The sequence below is a fragment of the Pongo pygmaeus genome, chromosome 12 (genome assembly GCF_028885625.2).
Source record: "Pongo pygmaeus isolate AG05252 chromosome 12, NHGRI_mPonPyg2-v2.0_pri, whole genome shotgun sequence".
Lineage (NCBI taxonomy): Eukaryota > Metazoa > Chordata > Mammalia > Primates > Hominidae > Pongo > Pongo pygmaeus.
In genome coordinates this window covers 90026386-90047897 of record NC_072385.2, presented here as the reverse complement: position 1 = coordinate 90047897, position 21512 = coordinate 90026386, and the positions used below count along the sequence as shown (strand labels likewise).

The window sequence follows — 21512 nt, the reverse complement described above, 5'->3', positions numbered from 1 at the left end:
TGGTGAAAGGTGCAAGTAAAATGGCATTCCTTTAAGTTCAGAGTGATTCCAAGGCAAGATCTAACACTTTTTGGATGTGAGAATGCTCGTTAATATTCAAACATTTGAGTTTATTTATTTATTTGAGACAGAGTCTCCCTCTGTCACCCAGGCTGGAGTGCAGCGGCTCGATCTCAGCTCACCGCAACCTCTGCAACTCCACCCCCAACCAACAGGTTCAAGTGATTCTTGTGCCTCAGCCTCCCGAGTAGCTGGGACTACGGGCATACACCACGACACCCAGCTAATTTTTGTATTTTTTTTAAGAAGAGACAGGGTTTTGCCATGTTGGCCAGGCTGGTCTTGAACTCCTGACCTCAGGTGATCCGCCCATCTCAGCCTCCCAACCTGCTGGGATTACAGGCACAAGCCACTGTGCCCAGCCAGACGTTAGAGTTTAAATGTAGTGTTTAAGTTGGAACATTTGGTTATCAGTAGGTATGTCCGTAAATTGTTTGCAACCAATCTTTGCTTCAGATTGTTAGAATGTTGGAAATGTTTATAGAACATTACATTTTAAATATTTATATTTGATGCCAATCCTTCTGCTTAGAAATGTGTACACCATTTTTGAACCACTTTATTGGAATCAAGTAACCTAGTTTAAAAAATGTATTAGTCACACCTGTAATCCCAGCACTTTGGGAGGCTGAGGCAGGCGGATCACGAGGTCAGGAGATCAAGACCATCCTGGCTAACATGGTGAAACCCCGTCTCTACTAAAAGTACAAAAAATTATCCAGGAGTGGTGGCGGGCGCCTGTAGTCCCAGCTACTTGGGAGGCTGAGGCAGGAGAATGGCGTGAACCCGGGAGGCAGAGCTTGCATTGAGCCGAGATTGCGCCACTGTATTCCAGCCTGGGTGACAGAGCGAGACTCCATCTCAAAAAAAAAAAAAAGGAAAAAATTGCATTGGGGTTATGTACTTAATGGTCACTTAACATCATTTAGATATGACCACTATGAAATCATTTTGTTAAATGTGTTGTTTATTTTCAGCATTTTTTTCCCATTTCTTGATAAAGACCAGTGTTTCTTTAGGTCAGTGGTTTTCAGCTTTCTACCACCCCTAGACCCTGCCTATTGTGATTTATTTGGTAAACACATTCTCAGTAGTTTTGTGACCATAACCAGATTTTAAGGCTGGTAAATGAGAGCTAGAATTTCACTAGGTTTATTTTTCTTGGATCTTTGAAAGCTAGTATTTGAGGGGGAAAAAAAAGCCATGCCCCTAAGGAGAGTCTTATTCTCTTCTCCCCAACGTGGTTGACCCCTAAATCCTAGACCATTTCCAGAAGTGGCTTATTTTGTTGATAAATTCAGTGGATTGACTTCAGTGTATGATCGTTCAGAGAAAGAGAATAGCGGTTGTTAAAACTAGTAATACATGCATGTGGCTTTGTGGTTTCTTATTGTATCTACTGAGTAATTTTTTCTTTTAAAAATCTATTTGGTAATTTGAAAGTAGATATAGTAACTTGGAAACAAGTTTTAAGTGGATTTGCCTTGTATATGTATGGTATAACATTTCCAGACCATTGAGTTTATGTTTGAACTAAACAAATTGCTATTGTTATTTCAGAAACAAATAAGAATACAAGAAGCTAAAATAATAGAAGAGAAAGCAGCTAAGATCAAAGAATGGGTAACAGTTAAGTTAAATGAGGTATGTATTGCTATATGTTTTCCTTTTCTTTACCTTTTACTTCTTTTGAATTGATACATCATCAGAATATGTGATTACTCTGAGTAAAACAAAAAATTTTGATCGGTTGGTGATACTGCTGTCTTTTGATAAACAAGATATAGGTAGCTTTCATTTTAATATCCAGTGTATTTTAAAAATTAAACATATTAATAGACTCATGATGATCAGTGTGAATAACTTTATTCTAATAAGTTAATTTTAGCTCTAATTAATTTCAAATAATAATAGGACATACGTCTATATCTCATAAAATTAATGTATTTGGTAGCTGAGAAGCACACATTTTCATTTCTATGGCAGTTTAAAGCTGAAATAGTTTCCTTTAAAATAATTTTACAGTGGAAAAGGCATAAGGGGTGAAAACATTTAAAACTCTTAGTTCTGAAAAATATAAATATTGATACCGTAATTATCTAGGTTGATAGACTATTCTGACAAATTAATCTGAGATTTGTTTATCATTTCCTTTGTATTTTGCTTACACATGTAGAGAAACTAAATATTAACATTTTCTAATATTATAATTTATTAGTACATTTTTATAATGTTATCTCTATATGAAAAGAATACCATTATGTTCTTTTAGCTGGAATTGGAGAATCAGAATCTTCGTTTGATCAACCAAAACCAAACTGAAGAGATAAGAACAATGCAGTCAAAACTACAAGGTACAAATACTTTACTAAGATAGCTTAGTTGGATTTATTTGACTATATAGGCTTTTACTTTTTTTGATGTTTTAAAGATGCAGTTATGGATGTCATCCAAGAAGCTGTTGTCATAAAATGAAAGAGAATTTCTAAACAGACCAGAACTCCTGCATTCAAGTGAATGTTGGGTCTGAAAATGGAAGGCAAAAAAGAGATGGAATTGATGATGTCTACCAAAGTTGTCATTACGTAGATCAGAAAAACATGACCAAATACTAACTTTGCCTCTCTCTATTCTAAGAGGCCTTCCATTGGTACACTTTTTAGAACCAAACTAAGTTTCAGAGAGTCCAGCTTGCTAAAAGTACGGCACAGAGACATTAGCCTGGGAGGTCAGACATCATGGATGATGGGTACCAATCTCTAATGGTGAGGACATTTTACTCCTTCTAAGTGATGTAGTGCTGTATCTCCCTGTTTTCTTGAAAGAACACGTGGGACTTTACCACACAAGATAGTGAGTTAGAGGTAGTTGTATCAGAGAGACATGCACTCCAAAAGTCCAAGAAGACTTGAATTTTGGCCTTAGAGAATAGACCTTTTATTGGAGATTAGGGGAGTCACAGATATACATTTGTAGCTGCATTGAACACTTTGGAGGAGGTTTCTTGGCATCACACATGCTGAACACATTATTGAACTTGGCATTAATTGAGGGCAGCTCTGAGGCACTTCTGTGTGTTCTTAGATGCCTGAGCTGGTGGTTACTTGCATGCAAATGTCATAACTCAGTTTGTTCATGGATCACCAGTGTTCTAATCCTTTCCCCATATGGATCTTCTAGATGAGGGTTTGAATCCAGTCAGTTAGGAGAATCAATTGATAATCCGCTGATAAACTCAAGAATATCAGTGGTGAGATTGGTCTATTTAAAAAAACATATATCTCCAAAATTATTTATAACTTGTGGCTGGGCCACTGGGCCAGGCGCAGTGGCTTACTCCTGTAATCCCAGCATTTTGGGAGGCCAAGGTGAGAGGACTGCTTGAGGCCAGGAGTTTGAGACCAGCCTTGGCAATATAGTGAGACCCCATCGCTACAAAAAAAATTTTTTTTAATTAGCTGGCTATGGTGGCACACACCTATACTCTCAGCTACTTAGGGGCTGGTTCAGGAGGTGAGGTGGGAGGATCACTTGAGCCCGGGAGTTTGAGGCTGCAGTGAGCCATGATCATGCCACTGTACTCCAGCCTGGGCAACAAAGAGACACCCTGTCTCAAAAAAAAAAAAAAAAAAAAGTCCAAGAGATGAATTAAATTCATGATTAGATGCTGACCTAATCACTTCACTACCTGTATAAATTCTTTACTCATCTCCTCTTTTTTTTTTCTCTCTAAAGAAGTGATTAAAGCTCTTTATATTGTGGTTACCATAGACCAAACCTCCCCATCTACTTTTTTCTCATGACTGAAAACTAAGATAAGCAAAAGTCATTACAGTTATCATGGGATGGTTGCCCCAAGGATGATCCAAGTTTCTTTGGTTATTTCGGCAACCAGGACCTCAGTTTCTTTTTCTTCACAGTGGCATACTGTGCAAATTTTACCAATGCTGAACTGGTATTTGTCAATACTTGACTTTGCAGGAAGCTAGAGCTCTCTAGTTATTTATAATCTGTTTGTGTTTTGTCGTTGCTTAGAACTAACTACTCTTAAAGGGATTAGATATTTTTCTTTCTCCAGTTAAAAATATTTTGAACATTCAAAATATGTAAAACAGAATTTAAACATTGGGATGTGATGCTTGTCATTGAAGGTTCCATGTTATTATACATCAATAAAGATGAACTTTAGGCTTTTTTTCTGGCATAAAGAGTGATTTGTTCAAGTTTTTATATGCCTTGGTTCTATGTTTAACAAACTCCTATAAAAAATTCAAATCTTAATTTTGATTAACGACGTTGTAGAAGTTCAAGGAAAGAAGTCATCCACTGTCTCTACACTAAAGCTTTCGGAAGGCCAGCGCCTGAGCAGTTTGACCTTTGGGTGCTTTTTATCTCGAGCAAGGAGTCCTCCTCAAGTAGTAAAATCTGAGGAAATGAGCAAGATATCGTCAAAAGAACCTGAGTTCACTGAAGGAAAAGACGTAGAAGGTATTTATGGACTAAAGGAATTGACTTCGGCATTTTTAAAAAGGAAAAATCATTTGCTAAGATTAATCCAAATATAGCTTAATTTTCCTTATTTTTTTCTGACAATTTGATGTTTTATGAGAATGTTTCTAAAGAGCAATACAACATTTAACTTGTGTATCTAATTATTTTGTGTTTTCTGAGGGTCTTTGCCAGTGATGCATAGGAGAAACTGATTTTTCCTTCATAATATTTTTTTTCCTGCTGTAGGTGGAAGGTGGGTATTTAAAAATTAAAAAGTTTACTGTCCCACCTGCAAGGTGCTATACTTGTTTTAGCTGAGTTTCAGATCAGAACTGTGAATTTCCTATTCATTATTTATTTAAAATATAAAACATTACTTAATATTACACATAAAACATTATTTAAAATATAAAACATTACCTAATATTACACATGAAATTAAACATTGGCATAGCAAACTTCTAAAGAAAAAAACCCTAGAGGATAAATTAATAACTCTTTGATTTTCCTTTAATCCTTCAGAGAGGAAAATGTTTTCCTAGATATTTAAACCCTGGTCCTGTATACAGATTTCTACTCTTCTTCTTTTAGTCTTGAAGTGGTTCTATCAAAAAAAAGAAAAAAATCTCTCTAAATTTTGCTTTGTTGTAGCTGTTGGCTTTGCCACCTCTAGCACAATCACTTTTGTTGACCTTCCCCAAATATTTTAGAGAGGCCTGAGTTTTCATCCTCTCTACTTTCAGCTCCAACTTCCTTCCCCCAGAGGAGAAAAAGTATAACAGTAAAAGTTGTCTCTATGCTTGGTTATGAAATTCTGAAAATGATACATTTTCCATTCCGAAGGCTCCTTTGCTCCTTGCTTTCATGCCATTACTCGCTTTGCTCTTCTCTTCTCTCTCTCTTTTTTTTTTTTTTTTTTTTTTTTTGAGACAGGATCTCACTCTGTCTCCCAGGCCGGAGTGCAGTGGCACAATCACAGCTCACTGCGGCCTTGACCTCCCAGACTCAAGCGATCCTCCCACCTCAGCATCCCTAGTAGCCGGGACTATAGACACATGCCACCATGCCTAGTTAATTTTTGTATTTTTTATAGAGACGGGGTTTCACCATGTTGCCCAGGCTGGCCTTGAACTCCTGGCCTCAAGCAATCCGCCAGCCTTGGCCTCCCAAAAGTGCTGGATTTACAGGTGTGAGCCACTGCACCCGGCCTACTTGCATCTTTTTTTCGCCTTTTGAGAAGCCATTTTCATTTCCTTCCCTTTTTCTAATAGTGGAGTACAGCTGAGGTTAATTGCACTGATGCTCTTGCTTATTTGCAAATTTAACAATCTGCCTAATACCAAATTTTAGAGTTTATTTGTTCAGCCTCTAGTTCCTTGATTATGAAGGTCCTGTCTATGTTTTCATGTTTTCAAAGTTTCTTTTCTACACTTCAGTCTAAAAGTTTAATTCCTTGTTTATGAAGCCAATGGTTCATTCTGTTAATTATGTTATACAAAAAAAAAGCCATATCTAAAGCTATTTTTAAAGAGTGTTATTCTTATTATAAAAACACATTTTGTAGTTATGATTAAACCAAAAGTAGAGCAAGGAAAGCTTTTCTGTGTTTATATTTTCTTCATGATTTTGTATATCTCAATGTATCGAAGTTTGGTGCAAGGTCTGTTTATTAAACTATAGCTTTGTATTTATTATGCTTAAATTTACTTCATTATAATTTAAACATTTAGTTGAAAGGAGGTGTCATTTTCTTTGCTTCTAAAATAGAATTCGTGCTGTTCATTTTTTTGGTGATTGCTTTCTTTGATAGTCAAGGTTGCCCTGTTTCACATTTTGCTTCTTTTATTATCTCTCTTTAGACTCAGTTTTTTTTTCCCAACATGTTTTTTTGTAAAAACCAATTTGGAAACTATTATATTGACATGTTAGGGCTCTGAGCTTTATATAAAGCTTATAGTTTTCAAAAACTTGTGTTTAAAAAAGACATAAGACTAACACAGGATAATGTAAATTATTTGTATGAAATTTTTGATTTATTCCTTTAAAAAAAAATAGAGGCAGGGTCTTGCTCTGTCACCCAGGCTGGAGTGCAGTGGCTGATCATAGCTCACTGCAGCCTTCAGCTCCTGGGCTCAAGCAATCATCCTGCCTCAGCCTCCCAAGTAGCTGGGACTACAGGTACACACCACTGCACCCAGCAAATTTCTACAGTGTCAATTTCTACAGTGTGGCTACATAAAGCTAAATCTACAGAAAGATTATATTCTTAAGGGCAGCATGCTGATATGATGTATCCTTTTCTAGAAATGGAAATTCCAGAAAAGTCTGTTGATAACCAAGTTCTAGAAAACAACAGAGGCCAGAGAACATTGCATCAAACCCCTTGTGGCTCAGAACAGAATCGGAAAACAAGAACAAGCTTTGCCACAGATGGTGGCATCTCCCAGAATTCTGGGGCTCCAGTGAGTGACTGGAGCTCTGATGAGGAAGATGGGAGCAAAGGAAGATCCAAGTCCAGATGCACATCCACGCTCTCCAGTCACACATCTGAGGAAGGGGTCCAGTGTAGCAGGATGGGGAGCGAAATGTATCTGACAGCATCTGATGACAGCAGCTCTATATTTGAGGAAGAGACTTTTGGCATAAAGAGACCAGAACACAAGAAGCTATATTCTTGGCAGCAGGAGGCACAGTGGAAAGCTCTAAATAGTCCTCTCGGAAAGGGAAATTCTGAATTAAGTAAAAAGGAGCAAGATAGTTCCTCGGATGAACTGAATAAAAAATTTCAATCTCAGAGACTCGATTATTCATCTTCATCGAGTGAAGCCAACACCCCAAGCCCTATTTTGACCCCAGCTTTAATGCCAAAGCATCCTAACTCACTCTCTGGAAAAGGAACACAATTAGTGCCTTCATCACACCTGCCACCCCCAAAGTTAAGGATTCCTAATGTTTTCAGTATAAGTGTAGCACTAGCCAAAAGGCACTTAAGCCAGCCACAGTTAAGCTCCGACAGGATGTTTGGTACAAATAGAAATGCTATAAGCATGATACGACCACTGAGACCTCAGGAAACTGATCTTGATCTAGTTGATGGTGACAGTACAGAGGTTTTAGAGAATATGGACATGAGTTGTGATGATGGATTATTTTCCTATGACTCCTTGGACTCTCCAAATTCAGATGACCAGGAAAACTGTGACTCAGCAAAGAAGGTGGCATGCAGCAAACCTCCAACTCCTCCCCTGCACCGTTTTCCTTCTTGGGTAATTATATCGCCGCATGTAACACATACACAGTAGTTTTTTTCTCAACACTTTTTTTTTTTTTTTTGAGAGGGAGTCTCGCCCTGTCACCCAAGCTGGAGTGTAGTGGCGCGATCTCAGCTCACTGCGACCTCCACCTCCCGGGTTCAAGTGATTCTCCTGCCTCAGCCTCCTGAGTAGCTGAGACTACAGGCATGCGCTACCATGCCTGGCTAACTTTTGTATTTTTGGTAGAGACGGAGTTTCGCCATGTTGGCCAGGCTTGTCTTGAACTCCTGACTTCAAGTGATCCACCTGCCTCGGCCTCCCAAAGTGTCCACACTTATTTTCAAGTTTTACTTTTTCTTTTCTTGTTTCCTTTCAAATCCAGCTTTGTTCTGACATTTTCCAGTTTTTAGAATACAATTTCTTCTTCTCTTCCCTCACTGAGTTCTGAATCAATTGAGAAATAAGATAATGACAAGACAGATGGGAGATCAAGATATTGCCTTATTTACTGATAAAACTAATTTTAGAGAATTAGTGGGCAAATGAGCTTTCTAATACTGAACTTTGAGATTAGCTGGATTGATTCACCTGTTCCCGGGAAGCCCTGGAACACCACAGGATTCTGCTAGTGAAGCCATGCCCCTCTAAAACTTACTACCTCAAAAAAACAGAACAGATGGTTGTTTCCTGCAGGCAGCTACTTCTCAAGAGAAAGGGGAGAGGAAGCTGCCAGGCTCTGCATGCCCAGTTTCTCCTTCTCAGCTTACCAATCACATTAAGCCACTCTTCTTCTTGGGGAAGGGAAAGTGAATAGGTGGAGAGGGATCAGCAGTGTTCAATTACTGGAGGTTCCTCCATGTGGAAGGAAACATTGGAGGTAGGAAAGAAGAGTTCCCCCTAACTGTGATATTTTGGGTGAATTCTGAACCGGGACACTTAACTCTTGTTAGTTATCAGTTTTTGAACTTAGTCATTATTTGATTGGCTTTAAGATAAATTTAATTTTCTTTTTGAGCTTATATAACCATTGGTTTCCAAAGCATCTTTCTACAGACCTAGAACAGATAAAATCTTCCATTGAAACATTGACCGCTAGTAGGATAACATTGCTAGACTGAAAACAAAAATTCTTCCTATATTTGAAATAAAATGAAATGATCTGTTTAATTTTATTTTATTTTTTATTTTTTGAGATGAAGTTTCACTGTTGTCTCCCAGGCTGGAGTGCAATGGCGCCATCTCAGCTCATTGCAACCCCTGCCTCCCAGGTTCAGGCAATTCTCCTGCCTTAGCCTCCCAAGTAGCTGGAACTACAGACGTTTACCACCACACCTGGCTAATTTTTTGTATTTTTAGTAGAGGTGGGGTTTCACCATGTTGGCTAGGCTGGTCTTGAACGCCTGACTTCGGGTGATCCACCCACCTCAGCCTCCCAAAGTGCTAGGATTACAGGCGTGAGCCACTGCACCTGGCCTGAAATGATCTGTTATAGATTTAAGTTTTTCTTCACATGCTGGCATAATTTAACCTTTGGCCTCCAGAGAAACATCTGGGTTGCAGGACTCTTGGTTTTTGGAGTCATGTTCTTTTATTATTATATTTTTTATTTTGTGACTGATGCAGTTTTAAGCGAATTAGGGTGGACATGTTTTTCTATTATAAATTCAGACCTCAAGATGTATGTGCTCTCATTTGCTTTCAAGAGGACATTTTATTTCAATATCCACATGAAACCTTCTGTAGTTTATTACTAAATTTTGGATAGCACAGGAAAGTGGAAATTAATGGCATGTGAATCTCTGGAATTCCAATTATGTTATACTTTAGGCAGCGAGAAATTGAAACTTTGCCTATCTTATGATGTTGAGATTTTCAGAGATTTAGGTTAGGCTTTTAAGTTCGTTTTATTTGGCAACCCATTCTACTACTTTTTTTCCCCCCATTCTGTCTTCTCTTACTCTTTTGAAGCTATTTGGTCCTGAAAAAGTAGTATTGCTTTTCAAAAGCCTTCCAGCAGACTGGCCAAGTCTGAGATTTTATTTCTGTGTTTGTTAGGTATTTTCAGGTTTCAAGGAAAAGAGATGTATTCTAGTTACCTCAATAAATATGAGTTTATTTTAAGAATTTCTAAGAGCTTATTTTAAGGCATAGCCTATCCTTATTGAACTGGAATACCATGCAAATTACAATAGTCACTCTAGAGGGACAACATGTGATAGTCAGCAGTACCTCTGATAGAAACAAGTGGCTCAGCTTGTCCTCCCAGGCCTCCAGTCCCCTCTCTCTAATTCTATACTAACTATTTTCCCCCACCCTCCTGGGGCTTCAGACTGCCTCCCGTCTCCTGCTTACTGCCTTATTGTTAGATGTCTTTCTGTTGCTGTTTGTGTGTGTGTGTGTATGTCACGCTCAAAGAAACTACATCTGATTCATTCAGCCAGGCACTATTCAATCGGAAATGTCCCTGATAGTCAAGAGATCTCATGCCAGTTGCCTCTCAAGCCACTGGCTGTCCTGAAGAGGATGGCCTTAGTTGCCCACTATGTCCTGGACAGTCAACTGTGTCCAAGTTAGACCCATTATAAAATTCAGGACATGTGGCTCTATGCATTAGGAACCACCTGTGGTCCCTTTTCTCAAGGGAGCAGGGCTAGTAACCTGAACAGTACCTGTTTCAGAGATTTCTCAGAAGAGAAGAGAAAACAAAATAATCTACTTTTGGAACAAGATAATATAAATTCCATTGCAATTCTCATATTCATTTCTTGTTTGACTTTAGGTATCTCTTCTACTTGAGTGAAATGTACATTGACATAGGAAGGCAATAGCATTTAATGCTACTCTATCTATGACTTCTGACTTCAGGTTTTTCCTTTCTTTGTTTAACCATGTTCCAGAATAGTAGAATATTAAAAGTGGTGTTTATGTGTAATCAAAGATTGAGAATGGTTTCTAGCTTAATATTATAGCCATTCATGGTTTTTCTCCCCACTGCCAACCATATTCTAGAATAGTAAGAATATTAAAGGTGGTGTTTATGTGTAGTCAGTGATTGCGAAAAAGCTTTCTCTTACTTTTTCTTCACGTCTTCAAAATAATTTATAAAACAAAACTGTGGGAAAAAGATAAATAATGGAGTAACTAACAGATGGAGAAAAATCTCTGCAGTACTATTCACAATGGCATATTTTAGTTGGCACTGATGATGGTTTTATAATAATGCTGTACTCTAGTGAATCTTAAATGAAGAACAAATGAAAAACATGTGTATTGAAAGTAATCTTTTTTTTGTTGTTGTTGTTGCTTTAAATACTCTGTTCAAACTCTCTCTTTTACACTAGGAAAGCAGAATTTATGCTGTAGCCAAATCAGGTATGCGAATGTCTGAGGCCTTCAATATGGAGAATGTTAATAAAAGTAAGTGCTTTTGCATGCTGCCATCTGGATGAACCTTGAGGACTTTGTGCTAAGGGATAGTGTAATACAAATACATGGTACAGTCACAAAAAGACAAATACCGTATGATTCCACCTAAAGGAGGTATTTAAAGGGTCAAATTCGTAGGAATAGAAAGTAGAATGGTGGTTACCAGGGTCAGGGTGTGCGTGGAGAAGCGAATTTATTGTTTACTGGGTATAGCATTTCAGATTTGCAAAATGAAAAAGTTCTAGAGGTCTGTTTTACAACAGTGTGAATACACTTAACATTACTGAACTGTACACTTAAAAATGATTAAGATGGGCCGGGCGCGGTGGCTGCCACCTGTTATCCCAGCACTTTGGGAGGCTGAGGCAGGCAGATCACGAGGTCAGGAGATCAAGACCATCCTGGCTAACATGGTGAAACCCCATCTCTACTAAAAATACAAAAAAAATTAGCCGGGCATGGTGGCAGGCGCCCGTGGCCCCAGCTACTTGGGAGGCTGAGGCAGGAGAAAGGTGTGAACCCAGGAGGTGGAGCTTTCAGTGAGCCGAGATCGCGCCACTGCACCCCAACCTGGGTGACAGAGCAAGACTCTGTCTTAAAAAAAAAAAAAAAAAAAAGATTAAGATGGTAAATTTTATGTTCTGTGTTTTTTCCTACAATAAAAAAAAGTTTAGAAAAGTGATTTGTATTGCTATTTCATTCGCTAAGAACTTCCTAAATGTCTAAATTCATTGGAATAAAGAGTTGTGTAAACTTCCAAAAAAATGATTTCTAGGGTTGCTGATTTGTATTTTAAAATTGAAATTCATCTTAGTGTAGGGACTCAGATACACTCAACTCTAATTTATATTTTTTTACCTGAGAGAGACTGAATCAGAGAAACTGTGGCATTTCAGCTGTTTAAAATGGTAAAAATATAGGCTTCTATGTCCTTTTTTCCCAGGATTTAAAACACATTTCCCTTTTCTTTATTTCTTCCAAAAAATTCTTATAGAAACAATGCATGCTCATTATAAAAAATAAAACCAAACAACAAGAACTGCCTGGAATAACAAGAAATTTTCCTGTGGTTCTTTCTGCCACCTCCTCCCTATCCCACCACTAATTCATATGTTAGAGGTAATTACTGATACTCAGTTCCTGTTCAGCTATCTGCAGTTCTTTCCATTCAGGAAATTGTATCCTTTTTTTTTTTTTTTTTTTTTTTTTTTGAGGCAGCGTCTTACTCTGTCACCCAGGTGGGAGTGGAGTGCTGTGATCATAGCTCACTACAGCCTTGAACTCCTGGGCTCAAGCGATCCTCCTGCCTCAGCCTTCTGATTAGTTAGGAAGACAGGTGCATGCCACCACACCTTGATACTTTTTAAGATTTTTTGTGGAGATGGGGGTCTCACTGTGTTGCCCAGACTGGTCTCAAACTCCTGGCCTTAAGCAATCCTCCTGCCTCAGCCTCTCAAGGTGCTAGGATTACAGGTGTGGGCCACTACACTCAGCTAGGAAATTACATTAGAATATTTCAGCATCAGGTTTACCTGATAAAGGCTTAAGAACAGTGGTTTTGATTTTGGTTTTTTTTCGAGAACAAGTCTTGCTCTGTCGCCCAGGCTGTAGTGCAGTGGCATGATCTCGGCTCACTGCAACCTCCCCCCTTCCCAGGTTCAAGCAATTCTTGTGCCTCAGCCTCCCAAGTAACTGAGATTACAGGTGTATGCCACCATGTTCGGTTTTAGTAGAGACAGGGTTTTGCCATGTTGCCCAGGTTGGTCTCAAACTCCTGGGCTCAAGTGATCCACTGCCTGAGCCTCCCAAAGTCCTGGGATTACAGGTGTGAGCCACCATGCCCCACCAGAACAGTGGTTTTGATACCGTGCTGGTAATAGGGTTATGAATAGTCAGAGAATATCTTCCTATGTACTGCTTACTGAATTGGTTTGTAAGCAGTTGCCTGTACTTAGTTCTGCCCAGCCTGAGCAAAGCATGCATGGAGATTTCAAGAAAATAAAAGCTATGGTTCTTGCTCTCAAAGAGCTTACAGTCTAGTTGGGGAACTAGCACACATGAGGAAATAATGAACCATGTAAAAAAGTGTATAAATAAACCTGTAAATGCCATAATCTATAAAGTAGACGATACAGTTACTAATCATGTATTGATCTAATTTCTTTTTAAATGGAAATTATGCTAATTTGTATTCATAAGAAAAAGACCAATGTGCTAATTAGAAGTTTTTAAAAATGTTGTTTCCTGTTTTGCTGTTTCAGATTCTGTTGCACCCGTTTCCTATACCGCATCAGGACTTTATACATCTCTGATATATAAGAACATGACCACCCCAGTGTATACAACTTTGAAGGGGGTAACTCATTATTGTTATTGTTAAAACATGTGCTTCTCTTCATGATGGATCAAGGAAATTGTTAATTCAAGCTCCAGATTCCATTCTTAACATTTTACACAGGCTCTGCCTTTATAGAAAGTTTTACAAGTTCACATTGACATGTCATAAAAAAGAAGCAATGGAAAGGTCTGCAGAAGACACTTATCAGAATATTAGAGGTCTGAGCCAGTTTTTACTGTGTGCTATGTGATTCCCCCACCTCCCCATGGCCATGAATTGTTTAAAGGAGACATATTATTAATAATGTAATGAAAACTCCTAATTTAGGCAGATCTTTGTATCAGTGCCAGGGTACCCCTTCTTTGCTTGAAGTATTAATTAAAAGGATTGTCAGGTATTGGCAACCTTATATTTTCAGGCATCTTTTATAATTGCTAATTCGAATTCAGGGTTTAACAACATGATTTTGATAACAGCAAAATACATTCCCAAATTCCTTTTAAAAATCATATGCTGGCTGGGCACGGTGGCTTACGCCTTTAATCCCAGCACTTTGGGAGGCTGAGGCGGGCGGATCACGAGGTCAGGAGTTCGAGACCAGCCTGGCCAACATGTCAAAACCCCGTCTCTACTAAAAATATAAAAATTAGCGGGGCATGGTGGCAGGTGCCTGTAATCCCAGCTACTCAGGAGGCTGAGTCAGGAGAATCGCTTGAACCCGGGAGGCGGAGGTTGCAGTGAACCCAGATCATGCCATTGCACTCCAGCCTGGGTGACAAGAGCAAGACTCCACCTCAAAAAAAAAAAAAAAAAAATTCTATGCTATGACTTCTTCCTGTAAAACTTTCTGTTATCTAAAAAGAGTGATTACCTTAGGGATAGATACAGGGAGGTTGCTCTGCTTTTCTTTAGGAGGCGACCGTAATAACTAGCAGCCTTTTCTTGGATGAGTGGTAACATTAGGGATGGATATAGGGAGGTTGTTCCGCTTTTCTTTAGAAGGCGACCCAAATAAGTAGCAGCCCTTTCCTGGATGACTCATCTGGGTCAGAGGAAGAAGACAGCTCCAGATCCAGCTCCCGGACGTCAGAGTCAGACTCACGCAGTAGGAGTGGGCCAGGCAGCCCCAGAGCCAGGAAACGAGGTGAGGGAAAATCGCAGGCGTGTGAGGCAACTCCAGATCATTCTGAATATTAATTGGGAATTTTATCTCCATAACAGGATTATTTTTTAAATCCAAGAACTTGCTTCAGACCCTAGTGAAAAGAACTTTAGCCTGTGACTGATACGTTTATATTCCTAATTCTCTTCTTAATTCTCTGTGATTTCAAACAAATTATATAGTCTTTTTTTTTTTTTAGCCTTTATTGTCTGTGAGAGGGAGATCACTTTATTGTTGGAATAAAGTGAGATAATTGGCCAAAATGAGGTTTCTTTCTTCGCATTTGTGAAATAGACTTATTTCAGCTAAAGTTGTTACACTGCTAACTGGCAGAAAATACACCTTAAAATTTGTCAGTTAATCTGATGTTAAAGTAGAGAACAACATTTACTTGGAATATGTCTGTGATTTTTAGTGGATTTTGAAGACATTCTGTGTGTAGGTAGTGGTTACAGAGAGATCTAATTCCACTAAATGACATCTGTAGGTTATAAAAAGCCCTTAATGCAGCATGGTGTGTCTGTTGGTTTTCAAACTGTGTTCCATGGAACCTCTGGGTACTTCCAGTCCCCTCGGCTTCAATTGGAGCTGCTCAGCCTTGGTTTCATATTTTGAACTTCCACTGGTCTTCTTGCTCTCAACTTGCCCCGCTACAGCCAGAATCAGGTTATGACACACTTTTGCTGGAAACACTACAGTGGCTCCTCACAACGGCTATAAGGTGTTCCAGGATTTGGTCCTTTCTTCTCTGTACTCAGCTCCAGCCTCACTGGCCCTCTTGCTGTTCTGAGACATGCCAGGCATGCTTGCATTTCAGGACCTTGGCACTGCTGTTTCCTCCAGCTGGTATTCTTCCCCTAGATGTCTGTATAGCTGACTCCCTCACCTCCGTCAGCAAACGCTGCCTTCTCAATGAGGTCCACCCTAACCACACCACTTAAATTGCAGCCCTTTGTCTTTCTTCTGTTGCCAGCTCTTTTTATTCCCTTTAGTCTGCTCTATGTTTTATCGTTCCATAGCACCTACTGCCTGTTTGTCAGTGGTCTCCTTCCACTAGAATTTGTTCCATGAGAGCCAATATTTTTGTTGTTTGCTCTATCCCTAGCATCTAGGACAGTGCCTGGCACACTGGCCCTGGTCCTGGGAGCCTGAGATTTGTGTTCCAACATTGCCCCTGCCTAACTCTTTGACTTTGGACAAATCCTTTAATCTCTGGGCCTTAGTCTCCTTGGGCCTTAGCCATGACAATCTCTGAGGTCCCTATAGGTCTAAATTTTTGTTTATTCTATGAAAAATAAAGATATTATAGCAACTGTTACTTGTCTGAGGCAAATAAAAAGCAGTGTCACAAGAGTGGCATTGTTCTAATGTGTCCCTTAAATGTTAATACATATTTTTTAAAATTGCTGGATACTTTTCTAAATAATCACCTAAGTCCTTGATTTTATTTAATATATTCTAAATCTCCAATTGTAGTGACCCATGAAATGTGGCTTGCAACTCCCAAGTAGTTTTCTGTGAAGGCAAATGAATTATTGTATAAACATTCCATTGAATTTTATGTTATAGCTGCTGGCAAATGAAAGAAATAGTTTGTTTATATCTTTCAATCTTATTTCTTCTCTTTTATGAAAGATTTTAAAAATCTGTAAACTGCTTAGTAATTTATGGAACTTGAATGAAAAAAATACTACTGAATTGTGTTTTTTTAAAATGTGAGGTTACTTTAAAAGTGAATACAGAAGTTAAATTTAAAATGTGATTGTGAAAATCTTGATAAATTAAGGTTCAACATTTGTTTGCCTATATATCAATGTGTAAATACACATATTTTTAATTCTTAATAAAAGATACATGAGTAGACTGTTGCATATATTTTATATATGTAAAATAGCTGTGTGACTGTAATCATACCAAAATATTATTCCTGTTCCTTTCACTTCCTTAGAGATTTACATGATAGTCCCTACCTCTTAGTTCTGTTTTCTGCTTTAAAAGTTCTTCATATTGGGAGGCCAAGGCAGGTGGATCACGAGGTCAAGAGATCGAGACCATCCTGGCCAACATGATGAAACTCCATCTCTACTAAAAATACAAAAATTAGCTGGGCATGGTGGCGCACACCTGTAGCCCCAGCTACTAGGGAGGCTGACACAGGAGAATCGCTTGAACCCAGGAGGCAGAGGTTGCAGTGAGCCGAGATTGTACCAGTGCACTCCAGCCTGGTGACAGAGTGAGACTCTGTCTCGAAAAAAGTTATTTATGGCCAAAGGAATGAGAATAAATCTAGTCTAGGGAGGCTTATGATTTAGGAATAATTGCATTCTGTAGGAGCACTCAGGCCTGGTGTTTGGCCCTCCCCAGTATTAAATACTGACTTGATTTATTTCTTTGTTCTCTTAGGTGTGTCTCTCTCCTCTGTGGCTTCTGAAAGTGATTATGCTATTCCTCCTGATGCTTACTCCACAGACACGGAGGACTCACAGCCAGAGCAGAAGCTCCCAAAAACTTGCTCATCTTCCAGTGATAATGGGAAAAATGTAAATATTGAATATGATTTTTAAAAAGTAATGAGTCAGTTTGAGCCTCCAAAAGGAAACTGAAAATGCTTTTTTCTATCTTTTAAAAATTAGGAACCACTGGAAAAATCTGGTTATTTATTAAAAATGAGTGGTAAAGTCAAGTCTTGGAAGCGGCGGTGGTTTGTTCTTAAAGGTGGTGAATTACTTTACTATAAATCTCCGGTGAGTGGAAAGTGTTTTCTGTTTAGAACGTAATTCCCCAAACTATAAATCAGATGCCTGATTGATTTCCTTCCCATAATGCAACTAATGATACAAAGCATTTCTTATTATTACTGTTAAAGTTAATCACTTTCCATTTGTTTTTCTCTTTCATACAGAGTGATGTAATTAGAAAACCCCAGGGCCATATTGAACTTAGTGCATCCTGTAGTATTTTAAGAGGAGATAACAAACAAACAGTTCAGGTACTTAACTTTTTTTTTTTTTTGTATCATGCCAAACTCAATTCTCAATTATCCAACCTAATGGAAAGGAGATTGGATAATTCAATGTTTCTTTATTCACTTTGGGGTAAGTTTGCTGCCTTGAAAATATGTGAAACTCCAAGAATTTTTGGTTAAAACTATAATGTAAGTTAGGTTTGTGTTGAGTAACTCCCACCACACTTTACCTTTCTTCCTTTATACTCTTCTTTCCTCATATTTAATCTCCTAGGTATTTTCAGCTGTCCAACTGTGAAGCTATTTTAAGGAAGGGTTATCTGGTAAATGAATCCTCAATAAGATTTTAGTTATATAATGTACTATGAAATTCAGGAATGTTTGTATTTTAATATAGAATCTGAAAATGACAGTTCTTATATGAACTTCAGATGCCATAACACCGAAGTGGGAAATATATTAGTGAGCAGAGGGACTGTGCTGCCAAGCAAGTCACACTGTAGGGGCAGCTGCTGCCCATTTTACTCACACATAAGGCCAGTCTTGCCAGAAATCTGTTAAATTTAAAACACAGGCTGTTGAGATATTCTAGTATATGTAATTTAAATTCAGACACTTTATTTCTGAAATGTCTTCAATAACCATTATTGTCTTATATTGCTCCTTTGGAGGGTGGAAGACAACTTTGCCAGAAAGGTACATTATCAATGTTTCCAGTGAATTGTACCTGAAAACCCCTCAAAAATTTAGAAAGGAGAATCAAGGAAAGCTTTGTCTTTGGGCATGGCAGTTAAGAATCATTTGTAAGCTTCTGAAATATCTGGAAAATTTGCAATGTGGCTAATTTGAGACTGGAAAATTCTGAGTTCATAATATCTAATCACGTTCATTCCAAGAATTTCTCTTCTTATATGCAAGATCTTCTTATTTTATTTATAGTTGATTTTTTCATTTGTATTAAGAAACCTCTTCTTTAGTTGCTAAAAATGTGCTATTTTATTATAGTCTTTAATCATTCTGCTCCTCATTTCAATAAGTAGGAACCTGGCCGGGCGCGGTGGCTCACGCCTGTAATCTCAGCACTTCAGGAGGCTGAGGCAGGCGGATCACGAGGTCAGGAGATCAAGACCATCCTGGCTAACACGGTGAAACCCCGTCTCTACTAAAAATTCAAAAAAATTATCCAGGCATGGTGGCAAAAGGCGCCTGTAAGTCCCAGCTACTCGGGAGGCCGAGGCAGGAGAATGGTGTGAACCCGGGAGGCGGAGCTTGCAGAGAGCCGAGATCGGGCCACTGCACTCCAGCCTGGGCGACAGAGAGAGACTGCGTCTCAGAAAAAAAAAAAAAAAAGAAAAAAAATGTAGGAACCTGTAGCACATTTAAACGAGAAAGGGAAAATGTGACAAATAAACAAGATATAAAATCATAACCCCAAAATTAGGTAAACTGGAGTAACAAAATTATTTCCACAAAAATTTAATTGCTGTAATTCTCACAAAGTGGTTAAAATATTCTAAATGATATGGAGTCATTTATTTAGAAACTGGGACTTGAGGTTTAGCATGTTTGCTTCCATGTTAAGTAATGACGTTTGAATAATGAACAAGGAAATGCTAAGAATCCTAAATCTTCACAGTTTTCTTTCGTATACTTTTCTTGTTGCATTCTAGTTGACCACTGAAAAACACACATACTATCTGACTGCAGATTCTCCCAATATATTGGAAGAGTGGATTAAAGTGTTACAGAATGTTCTTCGAGTACAAGCTGCCAACCCACTTTCCCTGCAGCCTGAGGGCAAACCCACCGTGAAGGGATTGCTCACTAAGGTAGGAACCTCCTGTGCATAGCAATGTCCCAGGCAACTATGGGCATGAGCCCATGATCGCTGAAAATGGGATGTCAGAGCATATATATATATTGAATATTGATATGATCTTGGGGATAGGAAAGGGTGTTTTCAAGTATGATGCCCAAGGCAAAAACTATAAAGATGAAAAGAAGAGAAATTTGACTATAATATGTAAAAATGTAAAGGCTCTATTAAAAATTCTATGAGCAGAATTTTTAAAAGAAGGATTGAAAAACTTTGAAGAGGTATTTGAAACATGTGAAAACTGGTTAATATCATTGATATTTAACATGTTTTTTTCTAATCAGTAAGCAAACAATGAATACCAACTGGGGGGAAAGGAACAAAAGACTCAATGGGAAAGAAGGAGAGATCATCAAGGTTGGAAGGAATACAAATGATCAATAAGCAAATGGAAAAACATTTTACTGTCACTTAGAATTTTTTTAAAAAGCACAGATTGAAATAATAGGTGTCACTTTTTAAAATCTGGTGAAAAGTAAGACATTTTTATAAATTTTGAAACCTAGTATTGACACAGATTAAAAAATCTGCTAGTTTCTGCAATTATAGAGGCAGTAGAAAAAAAAGAAATCTGCTAGTGAGAGTATTACTCTAAAAGGCAGTTTGGCAATATCTTGGCTAAAGTGTTAACTTAGCCAATAATTTTGAGTGAACAAATCAATATCAAATATTTTACACACACACACACACACCCCCCCCCACACACACACGCAGATAATACACTCATATATATCTCCTTTGATCCAGCAATCTCAGTTTTAAAAATTGATCCTTAGGAAATGGTCTTAATTTGCAAAAGATTTAACTATGAGATGTTCCTCACAGCGTGTTTTTTTTCCTATTTTAAAAATGAGGTATGATTAATATAACTGAAATGCACAGATCTTAAGTGTAGAGTTTGATTAGTTTTGAAAGTTGTTTACTGTTGACTCTATCAAGATGTGGAACATTTCCATTACCCCAGAAAGATTCCTTGCACAGCATGTTTCATAATAAAGAAAAATTGGGATCAAATTAGATGTAGGGTAAGGTATAGCTTTAAAAAATGTTTGTACAACCATATGATGCTTTACTATGCAGCCTTTTAAATGTTGTAAGAGAATATCTAATGCTATAGAAATGTGATGTATTGTTAGGTAATAAGTAGAGTGCAGTATTACATTATTATCCCTTATTTGTTGTAAGTATTTATAGAAAAATGTCTGAATGGGAAATATACCAAAGTATATTGGTTATCTCTGTGATTTTATTTATTTTTGCTTAATTCTGTTTTTTTTTACAATGAGTAAGTATTGACTTATACTTAATATTATTTTTAAGTTTTAAAAAGTCCTATTGGTCACTTTTTGAAAAATACAACAAAATATGTATACACACATAATCACTCCTCATTCATGTACTCTGATTATGTAAGAGGTGGAAAATTAGATGGAAAGTAACTATGCTACTGTGTAGTTTATACTTATTAATAATGTGGTAATGTAGGTGGGTGTTATTCCATAATATTTAAAAAGACTGACCAACTATAGCAAAGGTAAAAATTAATTCACTATTACATTAAACAAAGAAATATACTATGTACTATGTTTTTTCTAAAATACAACTGTGAAAATGTTTTCTTAGTTACTGATGGGTTAGGGAACAAAATATTTGCACAATACTTTTCCAGTGAACACACTGCTACTTTAAATCACATTCTTATTATAATTCATAATAATGAGCTATGCTCTTGTTTCAAGGACCACATATGTATATCAAACCCTGAGAGTTTAAGATGATCCCATGGCTAAGGGTTTATTACTTCCCCCACAATTAGGTTTTTGTTTGCTTGCTTGTTTTTACTTTATCAGCAGGGCATGTCAGTTTCTGCTCCTATAACATTTCTGTGATTCTCCACTTCCCATTTCACAATTGCATTTTAAATGAGTATGAGTTGGTGG

The 21512-nt window shown here is 37.8% G+C and overlaps 1 protein-coding gene across 4 annotated transcripts in view; it reads left to right on the top strand.

The window, feature by feature from the left end:
• PLEKHH2 (pleckstrin homology, MyTH4 and FERM domain containing H2) overlaps window positions 1-21512 on the top strand; it is a 130099-nt gene that overhangs the window by 53391 nt on the left and 55196 nt on the right. For 3 of the 4 annotated variants that reach the window (XR_010123107.1, XM_054475166.2, XM_063648773.1), the window contains exons 5-15: window positions 1621-1704; window positions 2333-2414; window positions 4363-4548; window positions 6856-7817; window positions 11147-11222; window positions 13493-13587; window positions 14569-14713; window positions 17135-17271; window positions 17365-17475; window positions 17634-17720; window positions 19367-19525. Coding sequence is in view for 3 of the 4 variants with exons in the window: in XM_054475166.2 (XP_054331141.1) it covers window positions 1621-1704; window positions 2333-2414; window positions 4363-4548; window positions 6856-7817; window positions 11147-11222; window positions 13493-13587; window positions 14569-14713; window positions 17135-17271; window positions 17365-17475; window positions 17634-17720; window positions 19367-19525 (2124 nt within the window). In the remaining variant the exon portion in view is untranslated. The remainder of the gene's footprint in view (window positions 1-1620; window positions 1705-2332; window positions 2415-4362; window positions 4549-6855; window positions 7818-11146; window positions 11223-13492; window positions 13588-14568; window positions 14714-17134; window positions 17272-17364; window positions 17476-17633; window positions 17721-19366; window positions 19526-21512) is intronic. The other variant, XM_063648774.1, reaches the window with a different exon arrangement.